Source organism: Muscardinus avellanarius (genome assembly GCF_963383645.1).
Source record: "Muscardinus avellanarius genome assembly, chromosome: 3".
NCBI classification, from domain to species: domain Eukaryota; kingdom Metazoa; phylum Chordata; class Mammalia; order Rodentia; family Gliridae; genus Muscardinus; species Muscardinus avellanarius.
Window position 1 is genome coordinate 142,092,805 of NC_137788.1, and position 24,352 is coordinate 142,117,156.

At 50.0% G+C, this 24,352-nt stretch overlaps 1 protein-coding gene across 1 annotated transcript; it reads left to right on the forward strand.

The window, feature by feature from the left end:
• Positions 1-3,656: 3,656 nt before the first annotated feature.
• On the forward strand, positions 3,657-23,648 carry CHRNB4 (cholinergic receptor nicotinic beta 4 subunit; the record flags this gene model as incomplete). Its single annotated transcript, XM_080691668.1, has 6 exons — positions 3,657-3,711; positions 8,906-9,054; positions 13,180-13,224; positions 13,317-13,426; positions 14,894-15,857; positions 23,481-23,648. The coding sequence occupies 6 exons, from the start codon at positions 3,657-3,659 to the stop codon at positions 23,646-23,648; spliced, it is 1,491 nt and encodes a 496-aa protein (XP_080547794.1).
• Positions 23,649-24,352: the final 704 nt, after the last annotated feature.

The window sequence follows — 24,352 nt, forward strand, 5'->3', positions numbered from 1 at the left end:
AGGGAAGCCCTCTGCAGCTTACGTTAGGATCCAGCCAGCTTTCCTGAGAAGAGATGGGACCATTGCCCCACCCGGCTGTGATCAGAGGCTTATAGCCTTTACACTGCAGCTTTAGACACCAGCGGAAAATTCCAACATGGCAAATTTAGCACAGTTACACTAAGCTGTGACGTAAAACCCAGAAACAACCACCCCAAATTACTGTCACGAGGAGGAGTGGGGTTTCTGGACAGTGGAAGAACTCACCATATGCAGTCCCCCTTCCCTTTTTCCACTCCTGGACCAGCTGGCTCTGTGACCTTCCTGGTGAACTCACCCAATAAAGTTCTTTAGGCTTACCCGAAAAAAAGAAAAAAAAAAACTTCAAATAACACACACACACACACACACACACACACACACACACACACACACACAGTCTACCTCTGAGCTATATTCCCAGTCCTATTTTATTTTTTATTTGGAAACAGGGTCTAACTAAGTCGCTGAGGGCCTTACTAAGTTGCTGAGGCTGGCCTTGAACTTGCATTCCTCCTGTTTCAGCCTCCCTGGAATCACAGGTATGCACCACCATGCCTGGCAGTCTTTATTCTTTGAAAACGTTTTCATTTCAGCCGGGCATGGTGGCGCACGCTTGTAGTCCCAGCGCTTGGGAGGCTGAGACAGGAGGATCCCACAGGTTCGAAGCCAGCCTCAGCTACTTAGTGAGACCCTGTTTCCAAATAAAATATAAAATAGGTCCGAGAGTGTGTAGCCCAGGGGTAGAGAGCCCCTGGGTTCCATCCCCAGTACCACACACACACACACACAAAGTTTTCATTTGAGATACCCTAGAAGCAGACCCTGAGACAAGAATATGATGAAAGCATTACCTTTTTTGTTTGTTTGAAACAGGGCCCCACTAAGTAGCTGAGACTGGCCGCAGACCTGCCATCCTCCTGTCTCCGCCTCCCAAGTACTGGGATTACAAGTGGGTGCCGCCATGCCTGGCTCTTAAGTTGATCTTGAATTCAGCAATTTCACTCTTTCACTAGTCTAGTAAATGATATATCCATTGGACTATTTATCTTTTGGATTCTCTACATAGATGATCATATTGTCTGCAAATCTGGCTTCGTTTCCTTCCCAAGTTCTTAAATTTTATTACCTTTATTTCCTTCTATTGGAGATTGAGTCATAAATTGCTGATGCTGGGCATCTTGTGACCTAAAAGTTGGCAGTTTCATTTAACTTCACACACTGCCTAGAACTTCCAGCTCAGTGTTGAATAAAAATGGTGCAAAAAGGCATCCTTGTGTTAAGTCCTGACTTTAATGGAAATTGCTCCTAAAGTTTTACATTAAGTCTGATAATTGCTGCCGGTTTATTAGGTTAAGGTACCTAGTTTGTTAATAATTTTCACTAGATGAGTAATTTTCTAAAATAATAGATTACATTAATGAATTATCAGATATTGATTCAACTTTATATATTAGGGATAAAATATACTTTGACAGGACGCATTACTTTTGGTGTGTGCACTGCTATATTAAATCTCAATTATTTTATCTAGAATTTTAGAATCTATGTTCAAAATAGGTAATGACTAATATTTATTAGGTTTTATATGTTCTGGGCCAATTAAGGTGCTTTTCATGAATTATTTCATTTCATCCTAGAAAGCTTATTGTTAGGGTTATTCTCCCCTTCTCCCCTTCCCCCACCCTATCCTTTTTCTTTTTTGGTACTGGGGATTTAATCCAGGAACATTCTACCTCGGAGCTATACCCTCAGACCTTTTATTTTTAGTTTTATTTTGAAACACAGTCTCCCTAAATTGTTGAGGATGACTTTGAACTTGCAATTCCTCTTGTCTCAGCCTCACAAGCACTAGGATTACAGGCGTGTGCCACCACACCAGGCTCCCCTTTTAATATGAAGGAACTAAGGCACGGAGAAGTCAAGTCACTTCCTCAAGGTCACACTAACCACTACTCCACGCTACCTCCTGTGCTACAGACCCAAAGGCAGATTGGTCTATAGTGCACTTTTCTTGCATATCCTCTAGAAACATGTCGTCTGGAATGTTTTCCCTTTGGGTGTGTGTGTGTGTGTGTGTGTGTGTGTGTGTGTGTGTGTGCTGTGAATTGAACCAAGAGACAGTCTACTTCCAAGCTACACCCTAGCTCAATTTTCCTCTTTCTTTCTTTCTTTCTTTCTTTCTTTCTTTCTTTCTTTCTTTCTTTCTTTCAGTGGGTCTGGGGATGAAACCCAGGGGCATTCAACCTCCAAGCTACACCCCCTGCCCTATTTTTTATTCTTTATTTTGAAACAGGGTCTCACTAAGGTGCAGAGGGCCTCCCTAAGTAGCTGAGGCTGGCTGCGAAACCATGATCCTCCTGTCTCAGACTCCCAAGTACAGTAACCCTAATAGTTTGCAGTTACTCCAGGTTTCAGGGCATACTCCAGCTCCCATCCTATGGCATGTTGGAGGTAATATACATTCTAGAAAGACAGGGCTACAGATAGTCAAATAGGAGCAGGTTCCCTGCACCCCTCCCCCAGCATCCTTTCAGGGGCTGGAGTACACTGGAGCTCCCAGCTTCTAGACAAATGTCTGTCAGTCCCCCTCCCTTTATGCCAAAGGACTTGTCGTGGCCTTTGGCTTCCAAAGCCCAGCAGGTCCCAGGCTTTAGCCTCCCAACATGTTGGTTTCTCTTTTTGTTTTGTTTCATGGAGACAATCTTATTTGCAGCCTGCTTATGTCTTTCTTATTTACTTTGTATATCTCACCTTTTATTGCTGCAGTTTGGAGAAGGGAGAATGCCTTCAAAACTAATTTCTCCAAATCATCCCCAAGGGGAAGTCAGCTCCATTTCAACAGTATTTTTTTTTTTAAGATCATATGTCAAGACGTCCTTATAGCAAAAAGGCCCTGGGAGAAGCAAAACGAAAGCAGACTGACCAGCCGGAGAGCTGACAAAGCTGCTTTTTGGTGGTCACTCCCGCAGACCCTACCCTTCCCACTGTTTCCCAGTTGTAAGAGTTGCCTCTTTGGCATGGTGGCCCAAGCCATAATCCCAGTACTTGAGAGGCTGAGACAGAAGGATCGCAGGTTCAAGGTCAGCTTCAGCAACGTAGCTGTTTCAAAATAAAAAATGAAAAGTGCGGGGGGTGGGGGGTAGCTCGGAGGTAGAATGTCCCTGGGTTCAATTTCCAGTATTGAAAAAAATAAATTGAACCTTGGGGGTCCAGATAGGAGAGGAGGGGTCTGGAGGAAGGAGAGGCCCTTTGGGCTCAAGCCTGCGCCTGCCCTGTGTTGCCCCCCAACGCCGAGGGTATGCTACTGATTCTAAAACTTAGAAAGGACCACCTGGCCAGAAGAGAGGTGTGCCGGCTTGGTAGAATCGCCCGCCCAGGCGTCGGGAAGTGACCTCTCCTGCCAGCGGAGGACAGCAGGCCCCGCCCTCAGATCCCGCCCCGCCCCAAGTGGGCGGGGCCTACAGGCAGACAGGGCGGGGCGTGCGGGCTCTCCGCCGGGTCCTAGTGCCCGCCGTATCGTGCCTCAGACCTTCAGGACCAGGATCAGCGCTGGCTCCCCAGCTCTCGGCTCTCCAGAGCCGGGGCTGATCCCACAGCTGAGTTCCCAGTGGCTGCCACTCCGATCCCCGTGCGCCATGAGGATCGCACATCCGCTGGTCCTTTTCTTCCTGGTCGCCCTTTTCGGGAGCGGTAAGTTCTTTTCGGGGAAGGAGGGAGGGGCGCCCGGGTCCGGTCTGGGCGGAAGGCGCCTGGAGCAGGGGAGGGGACAGGGGAGGGGCCGAGCTCCTCCGCCCGGAGGGGGAGTGGGCCGGGCGCGAGGATGGGGGCGGGCCTGGGGGGGTGGGTCTGCGAGGTTTGGGGTGAGGACCCCTCTCCTGGGCGCGTGTCAGGGCCACCTTCGGGTGGCGAGTTCAGCTGGGTGGCCCCGGCTCTGCTGACAGCGCTGCCCAGCCCCAGCGCGGAGCGAGGCTGGGGGCACCGACTACCTGTCCCGACTGGTCCGAGGCTCCTTCCCTCGTCTGTGAGGTGACTTTCTTGAAGACTGAGCGCATCGAAGCCTGCAGCCCAGGGTGTTATAAATATCTCGGAGCCGCTGCTGGATCTTGTAGAGAAGTCTCTGGCAACACCGCTCTTGTAACCATAGGGACACTTAGCCGAGAGGGGAAAGGCCTGGCCCTAATAGCACTGGGAGTTGCGGAAACCCCAGTGAACATATTTTACGGTGCTACCCTCCAGTCCCCCAGCTCTGGACACCCAGCGTGGCCAAGGCCAGGCTGCTGAAGTGAAGCCTGACAACACAGCCCGGGGGTCCCGAGCTCTGACGTCCAGAAGAGAGACCCCATCTGTCTTCTCCAGGCAGAGTTTAGACGTTGAAGATTGCTTCTCTGGGTGTCCATGGAGTCCCAAGGATCCTTTCAGCTCTGGCCAAGTTTGTCCCCTGGGCCCCAAGCAGCCTAGAGTTCAGGGACCAAGCCCAGGAGGTGCTGGGGGGCAGGACTAGGTGAGAGATAGAAGGCCCTCTTGTGAAAGTGGGGCTGTCCTCAGAGGAGGTGTCTGAAGCAGTGTGTGCATCGTGTCTCGGCCACCACCGGCTGGGTGCCCTGTGGGTGCCCTGTCCCATTCCTTTCCCCTATCTGTTCTATGGGGATGACATGCCCTGCCTATCATCTGCCCACCCTTGCCCCCCTCAGTGTGGGGCCAGTTGTAGTGTTTCCTATGTGTGGTCCCGGGAGCCCAGCCTGCATCACCCAGTACAGATTCCTGGGTCCCACCCCAGGCTCGAAGGATCAGAATCTCTGGGAACTGAGCCTAGAAGTCTGCGTTTACACATCCAGGTGGTTCATGTATGTGACTGGAGAAGCGCTGATAGCATATGGTGAGCTCCTTGTAAAAGATAAGATCTCAACTTAGGGATTTCTTTTAAAAAGAAAAATCTATAGATGTCTTTTATTAACTTTGGGTACTGGGGCTTGAACCCAGGAGCATTCTAACTCTTAGCTACATCCCAGCCCGTTTTATTTTTTAGATTGGAACAGGGTCTCGCTAAGTTGCCGAGAGTCTTGCTAAGTTGCTGAAACTGGCCTTGAACCTGCAATCCTCCTGTCTCAGCCTCCCAAGTACTGGGCTTATAGGCATGTACCACCACACCTGGGTTATAGTTGCCTTTTAATAAACAGAAATCTCACATGTTCCTCTTCAATTAAGGACACATACCTCCCATTGATAATGCCTGCCTTTCAGATGGCCACTTGCCAAGAAAATTTTTGTTGATGGCTGTTTTCTGTAGTCGTATTCCAAAATAATTGCTATGTCTTTCCATTTTTAGAGCAAATATGCTTTTTCAGCAACATTGCTCACACAAAGAGGTCGTTTAGAATTCCAGCTATGGCTGCCTCTCAGATGGTTCACCCCTTTATTTGGGGGAGTACTTTTTCCAAGGCCAGACCCTAGACAGAGGATGCTGCCTGCACTGGTCAGAATCACTGGCTCATGAGTGACCTCTAGTGGTAGCCTCTGCTTAACCCTGTAATTAGGTGGTCTGGGTTGTGGACCCCAGCCATCTCCCATTATGCCCCAGAACCTTCCGCCCATTCTGAGCCATTCTTATCAGCTGGGGGGGGTGGGGGGAGAGGCCTGTCCCTAGTCTTTGTGTGTGTGTGCTGGGGATGGAACCCAGGGGCATTCTACCTCCAAGCTACACCCCTGGCCCTATATTTTATTCTTTATTTTGAAACAAGGTCTCACTAAGTTGCAGAGGGCCTCACTATGTAGCTGAGGTTGGCCACAAACCTGCGATCCTCCTGTCACAGCCTCCCAAGTACTGGGATTACAAGCCTGCACCATCACTGCCCCTTATCTTTTGAAGCTGGCAGGATTCACGCCTTAGGCAGCAGATTGGAAAGCCTACACGTGCTGTTCTGGGCCCTCCCTCTACGCAGGGGCAGGGGGCATGCATTCTTAGTCCACAGCTGCCCTGCTGGTCACTCCTACTCACGTGGTCATTCCCACTCCTTGCCCTGCCCCACACACTGACAAATAAAAAGATAGGTGCAGATGTGGGCGCTAATCCCCCTCCCAACAACACCAGTTATGGTATCTTTAAGGGTAGTTTCCTTAGGGGAAGTTATCAAGGGCACTGAAGGAGTCACAGGGGTCAGAAGAGGGCCCCTGTCTGAAAGAGGCTCCTGGACCTGTCTCTGTCTGACTTCCTGGGGATCCTTGAATAAGTCCCTTCCTCTTTTGCCTCATTTTCCTCAGCTGAGAAATAGAAGGTTGGGTAAATATCTTAAGGTCTTGGGAATCTCTTAACTCTGGAGCCCATAGCTGGTCCTCAAGATGGGACAGGGTCCCTCAGGACAGCTAAATGCCCAAGGGGCCAGACAGACCAAAAATGAGCAAGCTGAGGACATCAGGTGGAGTCACAGCTGGATCATGAGCCCCGCAGCCTGTAGAGCGGACCTAGACTCTGAGGAGCCCAGCTGGACCAGCATCCTCAGGCTGCAGAGATGCAGAATCCAGCCTGCCCCGGTGGTGCAGGGCCAGAGCCCGGGAACAGCTGATTCTGACCCCAGAGCTGCATCAGACATGCCAGATGGGTGTGGGCAAGTCACACCTCTCTCAATGAAGTGAAGAGTCAACCCAGATGAATATTTTAAAGAAGGGATGTAGAAGGGACACTGGTACAGCCTAAGGCTAAAGAGCTCTCCCCCCACCCCCAGGTATTCAAGCAGCTGGCATCTGGGAGAGGGTATGCCTGGTTTGAGAAACAATGCTCTGAATCTAGGCCAGGCAACCACAGGAACACCCCCCCCCAAAAAAAAAAACCCCAGATAGTCTGAGGGGGAGGGGCTGCAGGCAGCAGGTGCTCTGGGAGCGTCTTTCACAAGGCACTGAATATTGCATTTGCTCCAGAAAGGCAGCGAGTTGGAAAGCGGTGGAGTAGGCAGTGCAGGAGCTGCTGCCCACGGCCAGCCGTGTGTCCAGTGCGGCCCCACCAGGAGTCCACCTAGGACCTGCTCAGTGGGGGTGGGGTTCTTTCTCTGAACCCACTCATAGGCGGGGTTTGGTAAGACCCAGAGAGTGTTTGGGGGAAGATGTAATCAAGATTCCTGGGCTGCCCCTCACCAGTGCCTCCACCCCAGCACTGCTCCTCTGCTTTTCTGCCCCAATACCATTCCCTCTCACTAGTGTGTGTGTGTGTGTGTGTGTGTGTGTGTGTGTGTGTGTTACTAGGATACTGAGGATTGAACCCAGGGGCGCTGTACCACTTAACTATACCCACAGTCCTTTTTATTTCTTACTTTTGAGATAGGGTCTCACTAAGTTGAGCAGGCTGGCCTAGAACCTGCCATCCTCCTGTCTCAGCCCCCCAACTAGTGGGGATTGTACCACTGTGCCAGGCCTCTGACCACTCTTACCTCTTTTTTTTTTTTTCCAGCACTGGGGATGGAACCCAGGGGCATTCTACCTCTGAGCTATACCCCCAGCCCTATTTTTTATTCTTTATGTTAAAACAGGGTCTCATTAAGTTGCAGAAAGCCTCACTAAGTAGCTGAGGCTGTCTATAAATTTCGATCCTCCTATCTCAGCCTCCCAAATGCCGGAATTACAACTGTACGTCATCACGCCCAGCTTTCCTGTTTTGTATTGTTGTATTTTGTTTGATTTTGCCGTACTAGGGATTGAATGTAGGGTCTCATATATGCTAGGCAAGTACTCTACCACTGAGTTACATCTCAGCCCTATTATTTATTTATTTATTTACTTATATATTTACTTTATTTATTTATTTATGGTACTGGAGATCGAACCCAGGGGTGTTCTACCTCCTCTCTATACCCCCATTTCTATTTTATCATTTTTAAACAGGCTCTCGCTGAGTTGCCGAGGGTCTCGCTAAGTATCTGAGGTTGACCTCGAATCTGTGATCCTCCTGTCTCACCCTCCCAAGTACTGGGATCAGAGGCTCAGCCCTTCATCTTTTGTTTGCAGACAAGGTCTTGCTAAGTTGCCCAGGCTGGCCCCTAGCTTGCAATCCTCCTGCTTCTGCCGGCAAAGTCTCTTTATTGTTTTTGCTTACCATTATCCACAGCCCCTAGCACAGTATCAGTGCCTGGCACAAGCTAGACACTCAGATATGATATCGGGTGGGAGGCACAAGCTAGACACTCAGATATGATATCGGGTGGGATGGGGGCGATCCTGACAGAAGAAAAAGCATGCTCCAAGCCCAAGAAGCGAGATAGCCAAAGCCGCCCGGAGAAGGCAGGCAGTAGGGATGGCCAGCATATAAGTGTTTGGGGTCGAGATACAGAGGTGAGAGAAAACCACGTTGTGGAGGACAAGCTTTAGGAGCAAAGGGACTTAAGTGCCAAGCTAAAACATTTGGGGTTTTAACTCCGCCTTCAGTCAGGAGAAGTCCTGGGCAGGGGAGAGCCCTGATTCAGTCAGCTATGGGAAGACGGCCCTGGCCCTGAATGGTACCCGACGGGCAGGGGCAGGTGGGGCTGGGAAGACCAGCAAGGAGCCCGCAGCAACAGCCCAGGACAGGGGAGGTAAGCGCGGGTCGCGGCTGTGGGTGTGTGGTGGTGGGGACAGGCTGAGGGACGTGGCAGTAGTGTAGACGTGCTGAGTGGCCACGTGGGCGAAGGAAGGGAGGGATCGAAGTCGGGATTCGAGGCTGGATGTGTAGACCGTGGGTGCCATTCATTGCTGGAGGAGCAAGCTCAGCTCTCGTCTTGGCCATGTTTGGTTTGAAGTCCCCAAGAAGAGGCAGGCCTGAGGACCCCTTGGCTCCTCCCACCGGGTCGCTCCTTCTTCACGACCCCCGCTGCGTGGGGGCCGATGGACTGGCCCCTGCAGGGCTGACTCTGACATCTGACAGGGGACTGTCGCTTGGCCAACGCAGAGGAGAAGCTGATGGACCACTTGCTGAACAAAACCCGCTACAACAAACTGATCCGCCCCGCCACCAGCTCCTCGCAGCTCATCTCCATCCGGTTGGAGCTCTCGCTGGCCCAGCTCATCAGCGTGGTAGGTGTGGAGGGCAGCGCCCGCGCGGGTCTCAGGAAGAGTGGGTCTCAGGAAGAGTGGCGGAGAGTGGCCTCCACGTGTAGGGCTAGGAGTCAGGCAACTAGAGTTTTACTTTTTGTTTTATTTATTTATTTTTTGCGGGTCTGGGGATAGAATCCAGGGGCATTCTACCTCCAAGCCACAACCCCTGCCCTATTTTTAATTCTTTATTTTGAAACAGGGTCTCACTGAGTTGCAAAGGGCCTCACTAAGTAGCTGAGGCTGTCGGAGAACCACGATCCTCCCGTCTCAGCCTCCCGAGTGCTGGGATTACAAGCGTGCGCCACCACGCCCGCTTGGAATTTTACTTTTGATGCTGCTCAAATTGTTCATCTTTTCTCGCTCTGTTTTAAATTTTTAAAATTAGTATACACTTAATGGACACATAGTAATTATACATATTTATGGGGTACACTGTGACATTTTAATCCATTATACAATGTGTAATGATCAGATCAAAGTAATTGGCATGTCGATCACCTGAGCTATTTTATTTCTTTTGGTTGGGAACATTCAAAATCTTCTCTATTAACCGTATTAAAATATTTAGCCTGCCGGGCGTGGTGGTGCATGCTTGTAATCCCCGCGCTTGGGAGGCAGAGACAGGAGAATCGCGCAGGTCCAAAGCCAGTCACACGCGGAGTGTAGCCCGGAGGTAGAAGGACTTCCAGGAACCCCAGTACCACTATATATATATATATATATATATATATATATATATATATATATATATATATATATATATATACAGGATATATATGTGTGTATATATATATACATATATATCCTGTATTTATATATATATATATATATATATATATATATATATATATATATACAGGAGGATCGCGCAGGTTTGAAGCCAGCTGCCCTGGCTTAAGAGACCCTGTTTTCAAATAAAAATATAAAAATAGGTCTGGGAGTGTAGCCCGGAGGAAGAAGGGTTTCCAGGAACCTCAGTACCACTAAAAGTAATCCCAGCATTGGAGAAGCTGAGACAGGAGAATCGCGGTTCGAGGCCAGCCTCAGCTACTCAGTGAGGCCCTTTGCAACTCAGACCCTGTTTCAAAATAAAGAATAAAAAATAGGCCTGAGGGTATAGCTCAGAGGTAGAATGACCTCAGAGGTAGAAAGAAAAAAGAAAAATAATTCAGCCAGGCATGGTGGTACATGTCCATCATTCTAGTACTTGGGAGGCTGAGACAGGAGGAGTACAGGTTTGAGGCTAGTGCACAGTAACTTAGTGAGACCCTGTTCAAAAATAAAACAGGGCTGGAGTGTACCTCAGAAGCAGAGTACTGCTGAGTTCAATCCCTAGTACCACCAGAAAGAAAAAAGAAAGAAAGAAAGAAAGAAAGAGAGAAAGGGAGTCAGGAAGGAAGGAAGAAAATGGAAAATATTTATGGCTAGAGGCACAGCTCAGTGGTAGAATGCTTGTCTGACATGCATAAGATCCTAGGTTCAATCTCCAGCAGTACAAAAAAAAGGAAAAAAAAGAAAGATATATTCAAGATATATTCAGTTAATTATCGTCAACTCTAGTTACCCTGTTGTGAGAAGTCCCTTCCCCGTCTGACCCCTGTGCCCAGTAACCATCCTCTCTCCATTCCTTCCTCCCTCACGCCCTTCCCAGGTTCTCAAGGAATCTGCTTAAATTTTGAGGGCCCCGATCCTGCCTTTAAGTTATGATTTTTTCATTTAAAAAACTGCCATCTGTGCGGTTCACCTGTTCTCTCGGCCTGTGATGTCCTGCCCTGTTTGTGCATGCGGGCTTCACAGTTTGGAGCCACCTGCAAACTCGTGATCTCAATATCAACTAAAATGCCTTGGCATTAAGTAATGGGACATGCAAATAAGAGCAGCTAAAACAATAGAGACATATTATACTCATAACAAGTGAGAAGCCCAGACTTTCAGGGTTAGTTAACTCCATAATTCAGTACTGTCAGGACTCCAGCTTGTTGTCAGTGTCAGGATCCTATAATTCTCTTGATTTTCCCTTATGGTCACAGGATGGCAGCCAAAGCTCCAAACATGAAGTCCTCACTGGCAATGTCCAGAGCAGGAATGGCCAATCTGATTTTGGGTTTCTTTGAGTAAGGAACCTCGTACATCTCCTCGGCCAGGGCTAAGCCTTAGCCAATCACTGGCCAGAGGAATCGAGTCACTCTAGTTGGCTTGGCTTTGCCAGTACATGGCAAGGGGACTGAAAAAGCACCCGTGAATTCATGGGTATCCAGTACCTAATGATGCCATGGTTTAGTTAGCAAGGAAGAAAAGATGGATAACTGTTAGGAGGGCGTCCAGTGGGCCCTGCCTGGACTCCGCTCAGCTGGGTCTCCAACATAACTAGAGGCTTCTCCTTGTCCCCACAGCTTTGCCCTGTTATGGCCCCAGCCAGTGCCACAGAGGACCTGCTGCTGGAAGAAATAGGAACGAGGCTGGGGGGTCACATGGGCATGGCAACCCAGGTGTGGGGCAGGACCAGAGCTAGACACACCACCTGCCGGGCCAGGGGGGTAAGGGTCTAGACAAGCCAGGTGGATGCTGCAGGTAGGTGTGGGAAGGAGAAAGAGATGGTATTCACAGGTGGGATTTCCAGGTACGAGGAAGTAGGATAGGGCAGAGGGTGCCTCCCCCGGAGTGCCTCTGAGCTGGGGATGTCTGAAGGAACCACGGCCCACTGTGAGCCTTCCCATGTCCCCGCCATCGGGTCAGAACCTGACCCTGATGTAGCTCTGGGAGGAGTGATCCGACAGGAGAGCGCAGGGCGTGGTGTCCAGTGAGGGGAAGGAGGTAACTAACCAGTCTCTCCAGCCCCATTGCCTCCCTCAAACCCAGCCTCTCAAACCTAGGGTCCTCAAAAAAGCTTGGGCCAAAGCAATGTCTGGCTCTGTTCAGAAAGGGAATGAGATACAACTCTGTGCTCCCTGCCCCTTCCTTCCACAGGCAGACTGCAAAAATGAGGGCTCACAGCCAGCCCCGGCCCAGGCTGGCGTCTGAGTGTATTGTCCAGCCAAGGGCTTCTTGCTAAATAGGGTGAGCCCCAGCTGCTTGTGCAGCTGCCACTCTGGGGAGCGTGAGCAGGCAGGGACTCTGACAGCGTTTCCAGGCTCACACTTCTGCCAGGTCTGCTCTGTAAGCCCTGTGGGGTGATAGGGACCACGGAAGGAGGGGACACAGCCTCCAGCCTCTACCCCTGCAAGTACCACTGTGAGCTGTCAGAGTCCCAAAGGCTTGTATATAAAGCAAATATTTGGTTTGGGGGATTCTTTTCATTTTTCAGAATTTATTTGTTTTTTGAGGAAGGAGGGTTGCAGCCACAACCAATTTAAAGATGGGGCAGATGTGGAAGACTAGTTAGGAAGTGACTCCATTGGTTCCGGTGACAGTGGATGGTGGCAGTAGAGATGGAGACAAATTTGAGATGCATGTAGGACATACAGTTGACAGGACTTACGGTCTGATCTAAGGATGGGGTGTCAGACAAGCCCCGGATGTCTGGCTTACGGAGTTGGATGGATGGTGGTGCCATTCATTGGGATGGTGAGGCCAAAGGGTGACCAAGTTTGGAAAAGATCATAAGCTTTATTTCTGATGTGCTGAGTGTGAAATATTTTTAAGTCATCTAAGAGATGCTGGCATGGCAGCTGGTTACATGGGCCTGAAGCTCGGAGCCTCTCCTCCTCCTCTCCCTCATCCTCCTTCTCCTCCTCCTCCTCCTTCTCCTCCTTCTCTCCCTCCTCCTCCTCCTCCTTCTCCTCCTCCTCTTCCTCCTCTCCCTTCTCCTCCTCCTCTTTCTTTTGTACTGGAGATTGAACACAGGGGTGTTCTTCCTCTGAGCTACACACCAGGCCTATCTTATTTTTTACTTTAAAACAAGGTCTCACTAGGTGGCGGAGGACCTTGCTAAATTGCTGAGGCTGTCCTCGAACCTGTGATCCTCCTTTCTCAGCCTCTCAGTACTGTGGATTACAAGTGTGTGCCACCATGCCCGGCTGCTCAGAGCCTTTTACCAAATACAGTATATCTGTTCACGAGAGTTCCTCCTTCCTGGTGAACTGATAGCCCCATTTCCATCCCCAGAACGAGCGAGAACAGATCATGACCACCAACGTCTGGCTGAAGCAGGTAAGTCCCCGCAGGGTCCCCAGCCCAGGCGGTGCTTCCCTGAGGGCTGCCCTTTGGCAGGTGGGATCTGCAAGCCCTGTCCCTCTGCTCAGGAATGGACCGACTACCGCCTGGCCTGGAACAGCTCCCGCTACGAGGGCGTGAACATCCTGAGGATTCCCCCTAAGCGCATCTGGCTGCCTGACATCGTGCTCTACAACAAGTGAGTGCCGGGCTGGGCCAGGTCTGGGGAGGGGGCGGCTGGCCCAGCCACTGGGGGTCTGGGCCAGGTCTGGGGAGGGGAGGGCAGCTGGCCCAGCCACTGGGCGTCCTCTGGATCCTGACTCTGGGTCTTATCTATGCTTCACCCAGACTTCTAGGCCATCAAGCTGGAAAAGAAATAGAAATGATCAGAGCCACAGCTCTCAGTTAGGCCGGGAAGCCGGGTTCTGGAGAGGGGCGGGCCCTGTCTGACACTCAGCACAGCTGGGGCCAGGGCAGGGTCTGCCCTCCAGCCTGTCCTCCTGGGCCTCAGGTGCTTTGTCAGTGGTGGGTGTGGGAGCACTGACTTAGCTGTAAATATCTTGGGTAGGCCAGGTATATGACCCGCACCTATAGTCCCTGCTACTCAGAAGGCTACTCAAGCAGGAGGAGTGCTTGAACCCAGAAGTTTGAGGCCAGCCTGGGCAACATAGCAAGACTACATCTAAAAAAAAAAAAAAAAAAAAAAAAAAAAAAAAAAAAAAAAATTAGGTAAGAGGGAGAAGCAGCAGAGATTTTTCCTGGGTTGAAATTACAGCAGTAGGCCAGGCATGGTGGCTTATAGTCCCAGTACTTGGGAGGCTGAGACAGGAGGATTGCGGGTTTGAGCACAGCCTCAGCGAGGAGCAAGACTCCCATCAACCTAACAAGACTCTGTTTCAAAATAAAAATTAAAAAAATAGGGCTGGGGGTATAGCTCAGAGGTAGAATGCCCCTGGAGTTAATCCTTAGTGAAAGATAGAAAGAAAGAAAGAAAGAAAGAAAGAAAGAAAGAAAGAAAGGCAGAGGAATGAAATGATTGAGTGTGTGGTTGGAGCTGTGTGTGGTATGCATGCCTATAATCCCAGTACTCAGGAGGCTGAGACAGGAGGATCACAGGTTCAAATCCAGCCTCAGCAATCTAGTGAGACCCTATTTCAAAATATAAACAAACAAACAAACAAACAAATAAATAAATAAATAAATAAATAAATAAATAGGGTTGGGAATGTAGCTTGGAGGTAGAAAGCCCCTGGGCTCAATACCCAGATAAAACAAAACAAAACAGTATACAGTCGAGGGACAGACAGACCTGAGTTCATATCTCAGCTGTCCTCTTTCCTAATTTTCTGACCTTGGAGAAGTCCTTACCTTCTCTGAGCCTTGGTTTTCCCATCTACACAGTGGGGACAATAATAAAACCCACCTGGCTGGACTACTGTGAGGTTTAAGTGAGCTCTTCCAAGCAGAGCCTTCAGACTGTCTCTGGGTAGGGCTCCCTCCAGCATCTTCTTCCAGCCAAGAAGAGCAGCCCCCTTTCAGGGAGGACCTGGGGGCCGGCAGGGTGACCACGGGGAGTAATCCCCAGGGGCTCCGCGGGGAGTTCTGAGAAAGGCCAGCCTTGTGTGTGGGTCTCACGGCGTCCTCCCCCGTGCCCCGCCCCTCCCAGTGCCGACGGGACCTACGAGGTATCCGTCTACACCAACGTGGTGGTCCACTCCAACGGCAGCCTCCAGTGGCTGCCCCCCGCCATCTACAAGAGCGCCTGCAAGATCGAGGTGAAGCACTTCCCCTTCGACCAGCAGAACTGCTCCCTCAAGTTCCGCTCCTGGACCTACGACCACACGGAGATCGACATGGTCCTCCTGTCGCCCACGGCCACCATGGATGACTTCACTCCCAGCGGCGAGTGGGACATAGTGGCCCTCCCAGGGCGGAGGACGGTGAACCCGCAGGACCCCAGCTACGTGGACGTGACCTACGACTTCATCATCAGGCGCAAGCCGCTGTTCTACACCATCAACCTCATCATCCCCTGCGTTCTCATCACCTCCCTGGCCATCCTCGTCTTCTACCTGCCGTCCGACTGCGGCGAGAAGATGACGCTGTGCATCTCCGTGCTGCTGGCGCTCACCTTCTTCCTGCTGCTCATCTCCAAGATCGTGCCCCCCACCTCCCTGGACGTGCCCCTCATCGGCAAGTACCTCATGTTCACCATGGTGCTGGTCACCTTCTCCATTGTCACCACCGTGTGCGTGCTCAACGTGCACCACCGCTCGCCCAGCACCCACACCATGGCGCCCTGGGTCAAGCGCTGCTTCCTGCACAAGCTGCCCACCTTCCTGTTCATGAAGCGCTTTGGACTCGACAGCAGCCCCGCCGGCCCGCTGTGCCTGACTAAGACCGAGGCTGCCGCCGGCCCCGCCAGCCCCTCTGACCTCTACGGGGACTCCGTGTACTTCAAGAACCCTGCCCCTGCGGCTCCCAAGTCTCCAGCCGGCTCCCACGTCGCAGGGATGCCCAGGGACTTCCGGCTGAGGTCCTCGGGGAGGTTCCAGCAGGACGTGCAGGAGGCTTTAGAGGGCGTCCGCTTCATTGCCCAGCACATGAAGAGTGACGACCAAGACCAGAGTGTAAGTGGCCGGCCCGGCCCCTGCCCACCTGCCCAGGGGAAGGGGCTCAGGTAACAGCAACCCCTTCCCAGTTTCCGCATTTCATGCACATGAGATGAGGACTCACAAACTCATCAGCATCCGGAACCAAAGTGAGTTTTATTATAGCTGTGTACACGGGGGAGAGGAAGGACGTAGTCATGGTCTTTGGGGGTTTGCTCTGGGTTTCCCAAAAGCATACCTTGGGATGGGTATGGGTGCACATAGTTTATCTGAGGGGTAATTCTAGGAAACACAGTGAAAACGTAGCAAAAGTGAGACAGGGAGAGGAGGAAAACCGCAATAGGCCATGGATGAGCGGGATACAGTATGGAGACCCTCCGCTGGAAGGAGAGGGAGCCCAGAGTGACCCTCTGGAGGAGGCGCTGGTGCCCGCTGGGGTGACAGTAGCCCCAGGACATCGCCTTCCCTGCACTTCCTGCTTATGTCGGTTTGCTAGAGCAAGCACCTCTGGTGCAGGAGAAAGCCCTGGGGCAGAGAAGAGAAGAGCTGTGGGCTCCTAGAGTGGGCTGGAAATGGAGCACACCGGGGCTGGGGCGCCAGGGGCATCTGCTCCTATCTGCAGACTTGTGAAGAAGCCGTACAAACAGCTTTCAGAAGTAAGGACACATCAAATAAAACGTTACTGTGCTGGGTATGGTGGCGCACGCTTGTATTCCCAGTACTTGGGAGGCTAAGACAGAAGCATCACGGGTTCTAGGCCAGCCACAGTAGCTTAGCAAGACCGTCAGCCACTTAGCAATGCACTGTTTCAAAAATAAAAAGGGCTGGGAGTGTGGCTTGGAGGTAGAAGATTCTGAGTTCAATCACCAGTACTAAAATAAATAAATTAATATTATTGCTACCGAGTGTGGTGGCACACGTTTGTAATCCCAGAATTTGGGAGGTTGAGACAGGAGGATCATGGTTCACGGCCAGCCTTAGCTACTTAGTGAGGCCCTTGGCAACTCAGTGAGAGTATATATATATATATATATATATATATATATATATATCTACCAGGGTTTCAGGTTATGTTTGCTTGCGGGGGACAAAGCCGTGAGCATTAGGATTTGGGGATCTCAACTCCTTTGAACATGTAGACACAGCCAAGGGCAATTTCATAATAACTGAACGCAGAATGAGATAGTAACCTGGGTGTTTTCACGCACATTGCCATTTGGGGCCGAACAAGTTTCATAGCCACGTGAATATTCTCCGTTGAGCACACATCAGATCGTTTAAACAGCTTTTAACAGCACAGTGTGGTGTCTCCTCTGCCCTGCCGGGATGAGAGAGGACCTCCTCTTGTTCGCCTCTCTCTGCCATTCCGTTTCACTAGCGGAGGTCTCAGGGGACAGCCATGGCACGCCATCAGTTAGCACAGACTGAAAAGCCCAGGCCAGGAAAGCTCCAGACTCCCACTGCAAACAAAGAGAACTGCTAACGAGAGGAATGTATACAGGGCGTGAGGCATTTCCCTGCAGCCCTGCTACTGGGAGGGTAGCCCTTGGGTCAGCAAAAGCAACAGTCCCTGGGGGCTTATGAGAAAGCAGACTCTCAGCCTACCCTGGTGGTGGACTCCAGGAGGAGGATCGCAGGTGTAAGGCCAGTCTCAGCAACTTAGCAAGACCCTAGTTCGTTCTTTCTTTCTTTCTTTCTTTCTTTCTTTCTTTCTTTCTTTCTTTCTTTCTTTCGTGTGTGCATGTGTGTGGTGATGGAGATTGAACCCAAGGGTATTCTACTTTACAGCTATGCCCCTAGCCCTATTATTTATTTATTTATTTGTTTGTTTGTTTGTTTTTGCTGTACTGAGGAATGGGACCCAAGGGCATTCTATCTCCAAGCTACACCCCAGCCCTATTTTTTATTCGTTATTTGGAAACAGGGTCTCACCGAGTTTCAAAGGGCCTCACTAAGTAGCTGAGGCTGTCCGCAAACCTCACTCCTCCTGTTTCAGCCTCCCAAATGCTGGGATTACAAGCCTGAGCCACAACGCCCAGCTTCTATTTTTTATTTAAAAACAAGGTCTCACTATGTTGTTGTCTCACTACTTGCTGAGGCTGTCCTTGAAACTGCGATCCTCCTGTCTCAGCCTCCCAAATACTAAGATTACAAGTGTGTGCCACCACCCAGAGCTAAGACTCTTAAAAAAAAAAAAAAGGCAGCTGGGTATGGAGGCTCAAGCTTGTAATTGGGAGGGTGAGACAGGAAGATCTCAGGTTTGAGGACAGCCTCAGCAAGTAGTGAGATACTCTTCAACCTAGTGAGACCCTGTTTCCAAATAAAACATATAATAGGGATGGGGATGTATCCCAGAGGTAGAATGCCCTTGGGTTCAATCCCCAGAATGACAAAAAGAAGAAAAGTAAAAGGCTAGAGATGTAGTTTAGAGGTAGCCTGCTGTAAACCAACTCAGTCGGGGATTGGGGCGCGAGCCCACTCGCGATCGAGAATCTCAGAAAAGATGGGGAAGGATAGGGTGACGTACTGCAGATTCTTATCTGCAGCGATTCTTTCCCTTCTAGGAAATAAATTTCTATAAGTTCCTATTGGCGGCGCTTCTGAAAAGAACCTGACATGGATCAATGCTTCTTGTGCAATCAAACACTTTATTATAGACACAAGATTTTTTATATATTCCCATCTCCCAGTGATTCTCTAGTAAAAAAGTGCAAAACACGCAAGGTACAATAGAGATATACACATGCAGATTACCAACCCTGAACAAGACAAAAGTAAGGCCTGTGATATCACAGGTCTTTGTGATTGAAATCAGTCCCATTACCCCACATGGGTCTTGTGCTCGAATTAGCCCTTTGGCCTTGCAGCTGCAGAGGCTTTTAATAGGCTAATTCCAGAAGAACAAAAGTCACACCCAAAATCTCTTGAGGAATCCAGTTTTTAAGAGTTTTTCTTTAACCCTTTTGGAACTTTTATTCCTAGGGCTTAGTCCAATGTCCTTCTCTATCTAGCAACCTCCTTTGAGCTGAATGGGGGACGGAGTCCGAGATTCCAGCTTTCATATAGTTGGCGTAGGGAAATCTGTGTTCCTTTATGATGATTTAGAGAATTTCGATGAATGTCTGCTGGATTTTGTCTGCAATACAATCTGCTGTCTGAAAGCTTAAGCAAACTCATAACACAGTTTAGCAGGTAAACACCAAGAAATAATATGAAGTTTTTAGATTTAGTTGTCAGATATACTTCCTTAGCTGTGAAACACTTTTCCCCAAACGATAGGCTTATTAGAAACCTATTCATCTTATAAATAATCCATATTCCTGTCCCAGACCCCTTGGCAATATCCTTTCCTTGGCCACGTGGCGCCTCCCCCTCTAGGTTAGTTAGTGTTTAGGTTGAAGGTCAGAGATTGAGAGGAAATCTGCGTTTGTAATTACTGACTGGAATGCCACCACGGCATCTAATTTCTAAGTTCTATTACCATTTGAACAAAGCCAAGGACATTTAGAGGTCTGGACAAATTACCAGAAATTTTATTTTCCACGGACTCAGTTTCTCTCACAGTCCTGATCTTACACCACCGGAGCAATTCATGTGGAGAGTTAAAAGAATCATTACTAAAAGAATAATAGTTATGAAAGAATATCTAGAAGTGGAGAGTACTTTCAGCCAGCGATCACACCTTCTCTCGGGGCTATTTCTCACTTTGAGATTTTGCCTATGGACTGCATGAATAATAATTTACATGCAGATGCTGAGGGGGCGTGGCTGTAGCTGGTATCTGCAGTAGCCTAGTATCAATAAAGAGAAAGAAAGAAAATGATACAGATTTTTGCCCCTTTCCCAGACCTCCCACTCCAAATCTGGACTTTGTTTATTATTTGTTTGTTTGTGTGGTCCTGGGGATTAGACTTGAGTGTGTGTGTGGAGGTCTACCTCTGAGCTACACCCTTAACCATATATAAATATATTTTATTTATTTATTTATTTATTTATTTATTTATTTATTTATTTCGATACTGGATATGAAACCCAGAGGCATTCTACCTCTGAGCCACACACCCAGACCTATTTTTTATTCTTTATTTTGAAACAGGGTCTCACTGAGTTGCAAAGGGCCTCACTAAGTAGCTGAGGCTGTCTGTGAATGATGATCCTCCTGTCTCAGCCTCCCCAATGCTGGGATTACAAGCGTGCGCCACCACACCCGGCTCTATTTTTAATTCCAAAACAGGGTCTTGCTAAGTTAGTGAGCACTGGCCTCAAATCTGTGTTCCTTCTGTCTCAGCCTCTCAGGTGCTGGGCTCACAGGCATGTGCCACGGCACCAGTTAGAACTACACTTTAAAGACCCCCGCAGCTTCTTAGGCATGGTCCAGTTTGAGAGTCACAGTTTCATAAGATGTTGCCTTCTAAAAATTGATTTGATCATGCTTTCTTTAGTCTAAAACCATTCAAGATTACAAGTGAGGTGGCTCGCGCTTGTAATCCCAGTATTTTGGGAGGCTGAGACAGGAGGATCGCAGGTTCCCAGCCAGCCTCAGCTACTTAGTGAGGCCCTCTGCAACTTACACCCTGTTTCAAAATAAAAAATCAAATTGGACTGGGAGGTCTAGCTCAGAGGTAGAATGCCCCTGGGTTCAACCCCCAGCACCAAAAAAATAAAAGTATTCAAGAGTTCAGCGCCCCCTTGCATTGCCTCCCAATCATTAACGTGCAGGCTGGGTCCCTGCTGGCTAACGGAGGACCACTTGGGCTACCCATTCCAACCGAGCCAGCATCTCTGGGGAGGCGCCCCGCAGCCTGGCGGTCCGTGTGCACATTCTAGGTGGGGAAGCGCTGACCTCCTGCGCCCCTGGCAGAGCTGCCCCCCACGCGGAGCCCTCTCTTCTAAAGGCCTCGTCCCTCCCCGGCACTCACAGGCTTCCTGTTCTTTCTAGATCAATTAATTTCAAGTTTCTAGAGGGAAGAGCCATGAAAGACCCACTGCCAGGACCCACTACAAACACACCTCAGATGTTCTTCTAGGAGCAGAAACATATTACTTAACTTTCCAGGAGCTTTTACAATCCCCCTGGCCTCCATTTTACTATGGGGTAAGCGATACTCAGAGACATGGTCTGACCTGCCGGGGGTCACACAGCTGGTGCAGGGCAGAGCGTTGCTCCGCACCCAGCTTTCTGCCATCCTTAAACTCTCTTGTGCTCCCGGAGCCTGGTCCTGTGTGGAGCTTACGGGGTGGACTTGCTGATTGACTGACCTTCTCATAGGTAGCTGGAGAATCCAGGTCCCCCTGCAGGGAGTGCCCACTCCCCACCTGCAGCCTCTCTACCCTCCCTGGTAATTATTAACTGGTCCCTATAAATAGCACAATATATATATATATATATATATATATATATATATATATATATATATATATATATATATGGGGAGGCCAGGCGTCGTGGCGCACGCTTGTAATCCCATTACTTGGGAGGCTGAGACAGTTTGGGGACAGCCTCAGCTACTTAGTGAGGCCCTTTGCAACTTAGTAAGACGCTGCTTCAAAATAAAGAATAAAAAATAGGGTTGGGGGTGTAGTTCGCAGGTAGAATGCCCCTGAGTTCGATCCCCAGTACTGCAAAAAAGGAAAAGAGGGAAGTGCATATGCTATTATATACATACACACACGCATGCACGCGTACACACACTGTTTGAAATTAAGGCCATCACAAAAAGAAACCCAGGAAAGCCTAGAAGCCCTTCGTCTGGAGAGCTGTGCCCTGTCTGTTGGGTCTTAGGGACAGGCACAGTCGTGTTCGGCTGGGGGTTCGACACCGGATTATCCTGGTGGGCAGACACACGCCATTGATGGGGCCCTCACAAATTGGGTCACTGACGTCAGCTTGCCCGTTGCGGCCCACATTTCCAGCTCCAGAGCCTCTGCTGAGCCTTGCCAGGCCAGCAGCGGGGGGAGGGAAACCAGGAAGCGGGGTACTTGGCCTCTCCCTGACGTCTTCCCTGGTGCCTAGGAAACGGGCACATCTGTGGGGGCACCTCTGCAGGCCACCCAGGCTTCTACCAAAGTCATCCCCCATGGGTGGGTCTGAGAAGACAAAGCAAGACAGTGAGAGATGCTTAGAGAGAAAGAGGGAGGGAGGGAGGGAGGGAGACAGAGGAGGAGCAGGAGGAGGTTGTATCTTAATTATAGGAAACAGCAGACACCCGCTGTGAACAGAATTGAGCGATTACCAGCAGGCATTCCAGGTCTTCCGCAAGCTGCCCCCGCCTTGCCCCCAATAAAGTATGTGGGCTCCAAACCTTCCTCCAAGCGCACCCAGCTCGGGCAGGGGGGGGGGGGACATGAGAGGAGGGGCCTGGGATCCTCAGGTCTCATCCCCCTTTATTTATGGCCAGATGTGGTTTTCAAATCACACGTGGTGCGGTTGGCCCTCCGTATCTGTGGGTTCAACTGTGGGTCCAAAATATGTGGAAAAAATTGTACCTGTACTGACTTTTTTTTTTGCCATTATTCCCTAAAGAATACGATATTACAAGTATTACATGACACATTATGGTAGGTACTGTAACTAATTCAGAGATGACTTAACGTATACAGAAAGATGTGCATAGGCTATATGTAAATACCAGGATTTTTTTTTTTTTTTGCAGTAACGAATGAACCTAAAGGTGCCCAACCTTTGAGCTACACCCCCACCAGCACCCCCAGTCCTTTTTTTTTTTTTTTTTTGCGGTACTGCGGGTGGAACCCACGGGCATTCTACCTCTGGGCTACATCCCCAGCCCTATTTTTTAGTCTTTTATTTTTGAAACAGGGTCTCACTGAGTTGCTAAGGGCCTCACTAAGTAGCTGAGGCTGTCCATGAACCGCGATCCTCCAGTCTCCGCCTCCCAAATGCTGGGATTACAAGCGTGCGCCACCACGCCTGGCCTTTTTTTTTTTTTTTTTTTTAATTTTGAAAGAGAGTCTTGCTAAGTTGCTAAAGGCTGACCTTGAGCCTTCAATCCTCCTATCTTAGCCACTGAGTCTGGCTGGATACTACACTATTTTATTTTTATTATGTTTATTTTATTTATTTTATTTTATTTTTTGTAGAACTGGGAATGGAACCCAGAGGTATTCTACCTCTGAGCACCACCAGCAGCTCTATTTTTTATTATTTATTTTGAAACAGGGTCTCACTGAGTTGCAGAGGGCCTAAGTAGCTGAAGCTGGCCATGAATCGTGATCCTTCTATCTCAGCCTCCCAAATACTGGGATTACAAGCGTGCACCACCACCAGGCCTGCTTTACTACACCATTTTATATGGTGGACTTGAGCATCTTCTGATGTGGGTATCCAGGGAGGGATCCTAGAACCAATCGCCTGAGGATACTTAGGGATGACTATATCAATGATGTTCCTAATTTTTCCATAAAGCCCAAGTTCCCCAGGGCTCTATGATGCCAGGGGCAGCGGGTCGGGCGGGGTTGGAGAAAGCCAGGAACAGCACAAGTTTGTCCAGCTGCGGCCAACCTGGGACTCAGAACTGGCTATGCCAGTGCAGGGTTCCCAGCCCACACGAGGCTGGTGAAGTCCTAGGTGGCGAGGGCCTGAGGGTCACCAGCCCCGTAACCAGCCCCTCTGTCTGCCTGCAGGTCATTGAGGACTGGAAGTACGTGGCCATGGTGGTCGACCGGCTGTTCCTGTGGGTGTTCGTGATCGTGTGTGTCCTGGGCACTGTGGGGCTTTTCTTACCACCCCTCTTCCAGACCCACACGCCTCCCGAGGTGCCCGAGGCCGCCCAGCATGTCCAAGGGCTCTGAGCTCGTGGGGAGTTACGTTGAGTGGTCAGGGGAGCAGTTTGCTGCTTCTTCCTGGGTCACAGCTGATGAGCCCCTAAATAAATATGTGACTATCAGCTATCAACCCATCAAAGCCTGGAGAGGGGCGAGGATGGAGTCCTGCACTGTCTCTCTGAATGCCTTGAAGGAACGTCCAGCAAGAGGGAGATTTGGACAGTTTAATTCCGGCCTTTCTCCTTCGGTGCACCACCAGGCACTGGGCTAAGAAGAGCAGACTGGCAGCACCTACTATGTGCCGGGCATCGTGCCAGATACTAGCAGCACCTACTGCGTGTCAGCCTACCCTTCCAATCTGACTCCCTCCAGGCTGCCTTGTCCACTAGGCTCACTGGTCTTTCAGTCTCTCAGACACTTCCCAGTCCTGCCTAGCTCTGCTGTTCCTGCTCCAGCCTTCTCCCAATCCCCTTCTGCCCTAGCTTTTCCCACGGCCGCTCAGTCAGGGGCTCCTAGCAGCCCTTCCTAGGCCCTCATTCCAAGGCACCCTCCCCAGTGACCGTGCTCCCCGCCGCCTTCCTTGAACCCCACCGGCCCCAGCAGTTCTCAGTGGGTGGCTGGTTTCCCACCCACATGTCCCCCTCTAGAGCGTGCCCTGTGAGAGCAGGGGCCGGCTCCTTCATTTGCCCCAGGGCTGGGACTGAGCGTGGCCACTGCAGGTGCAAAATAAA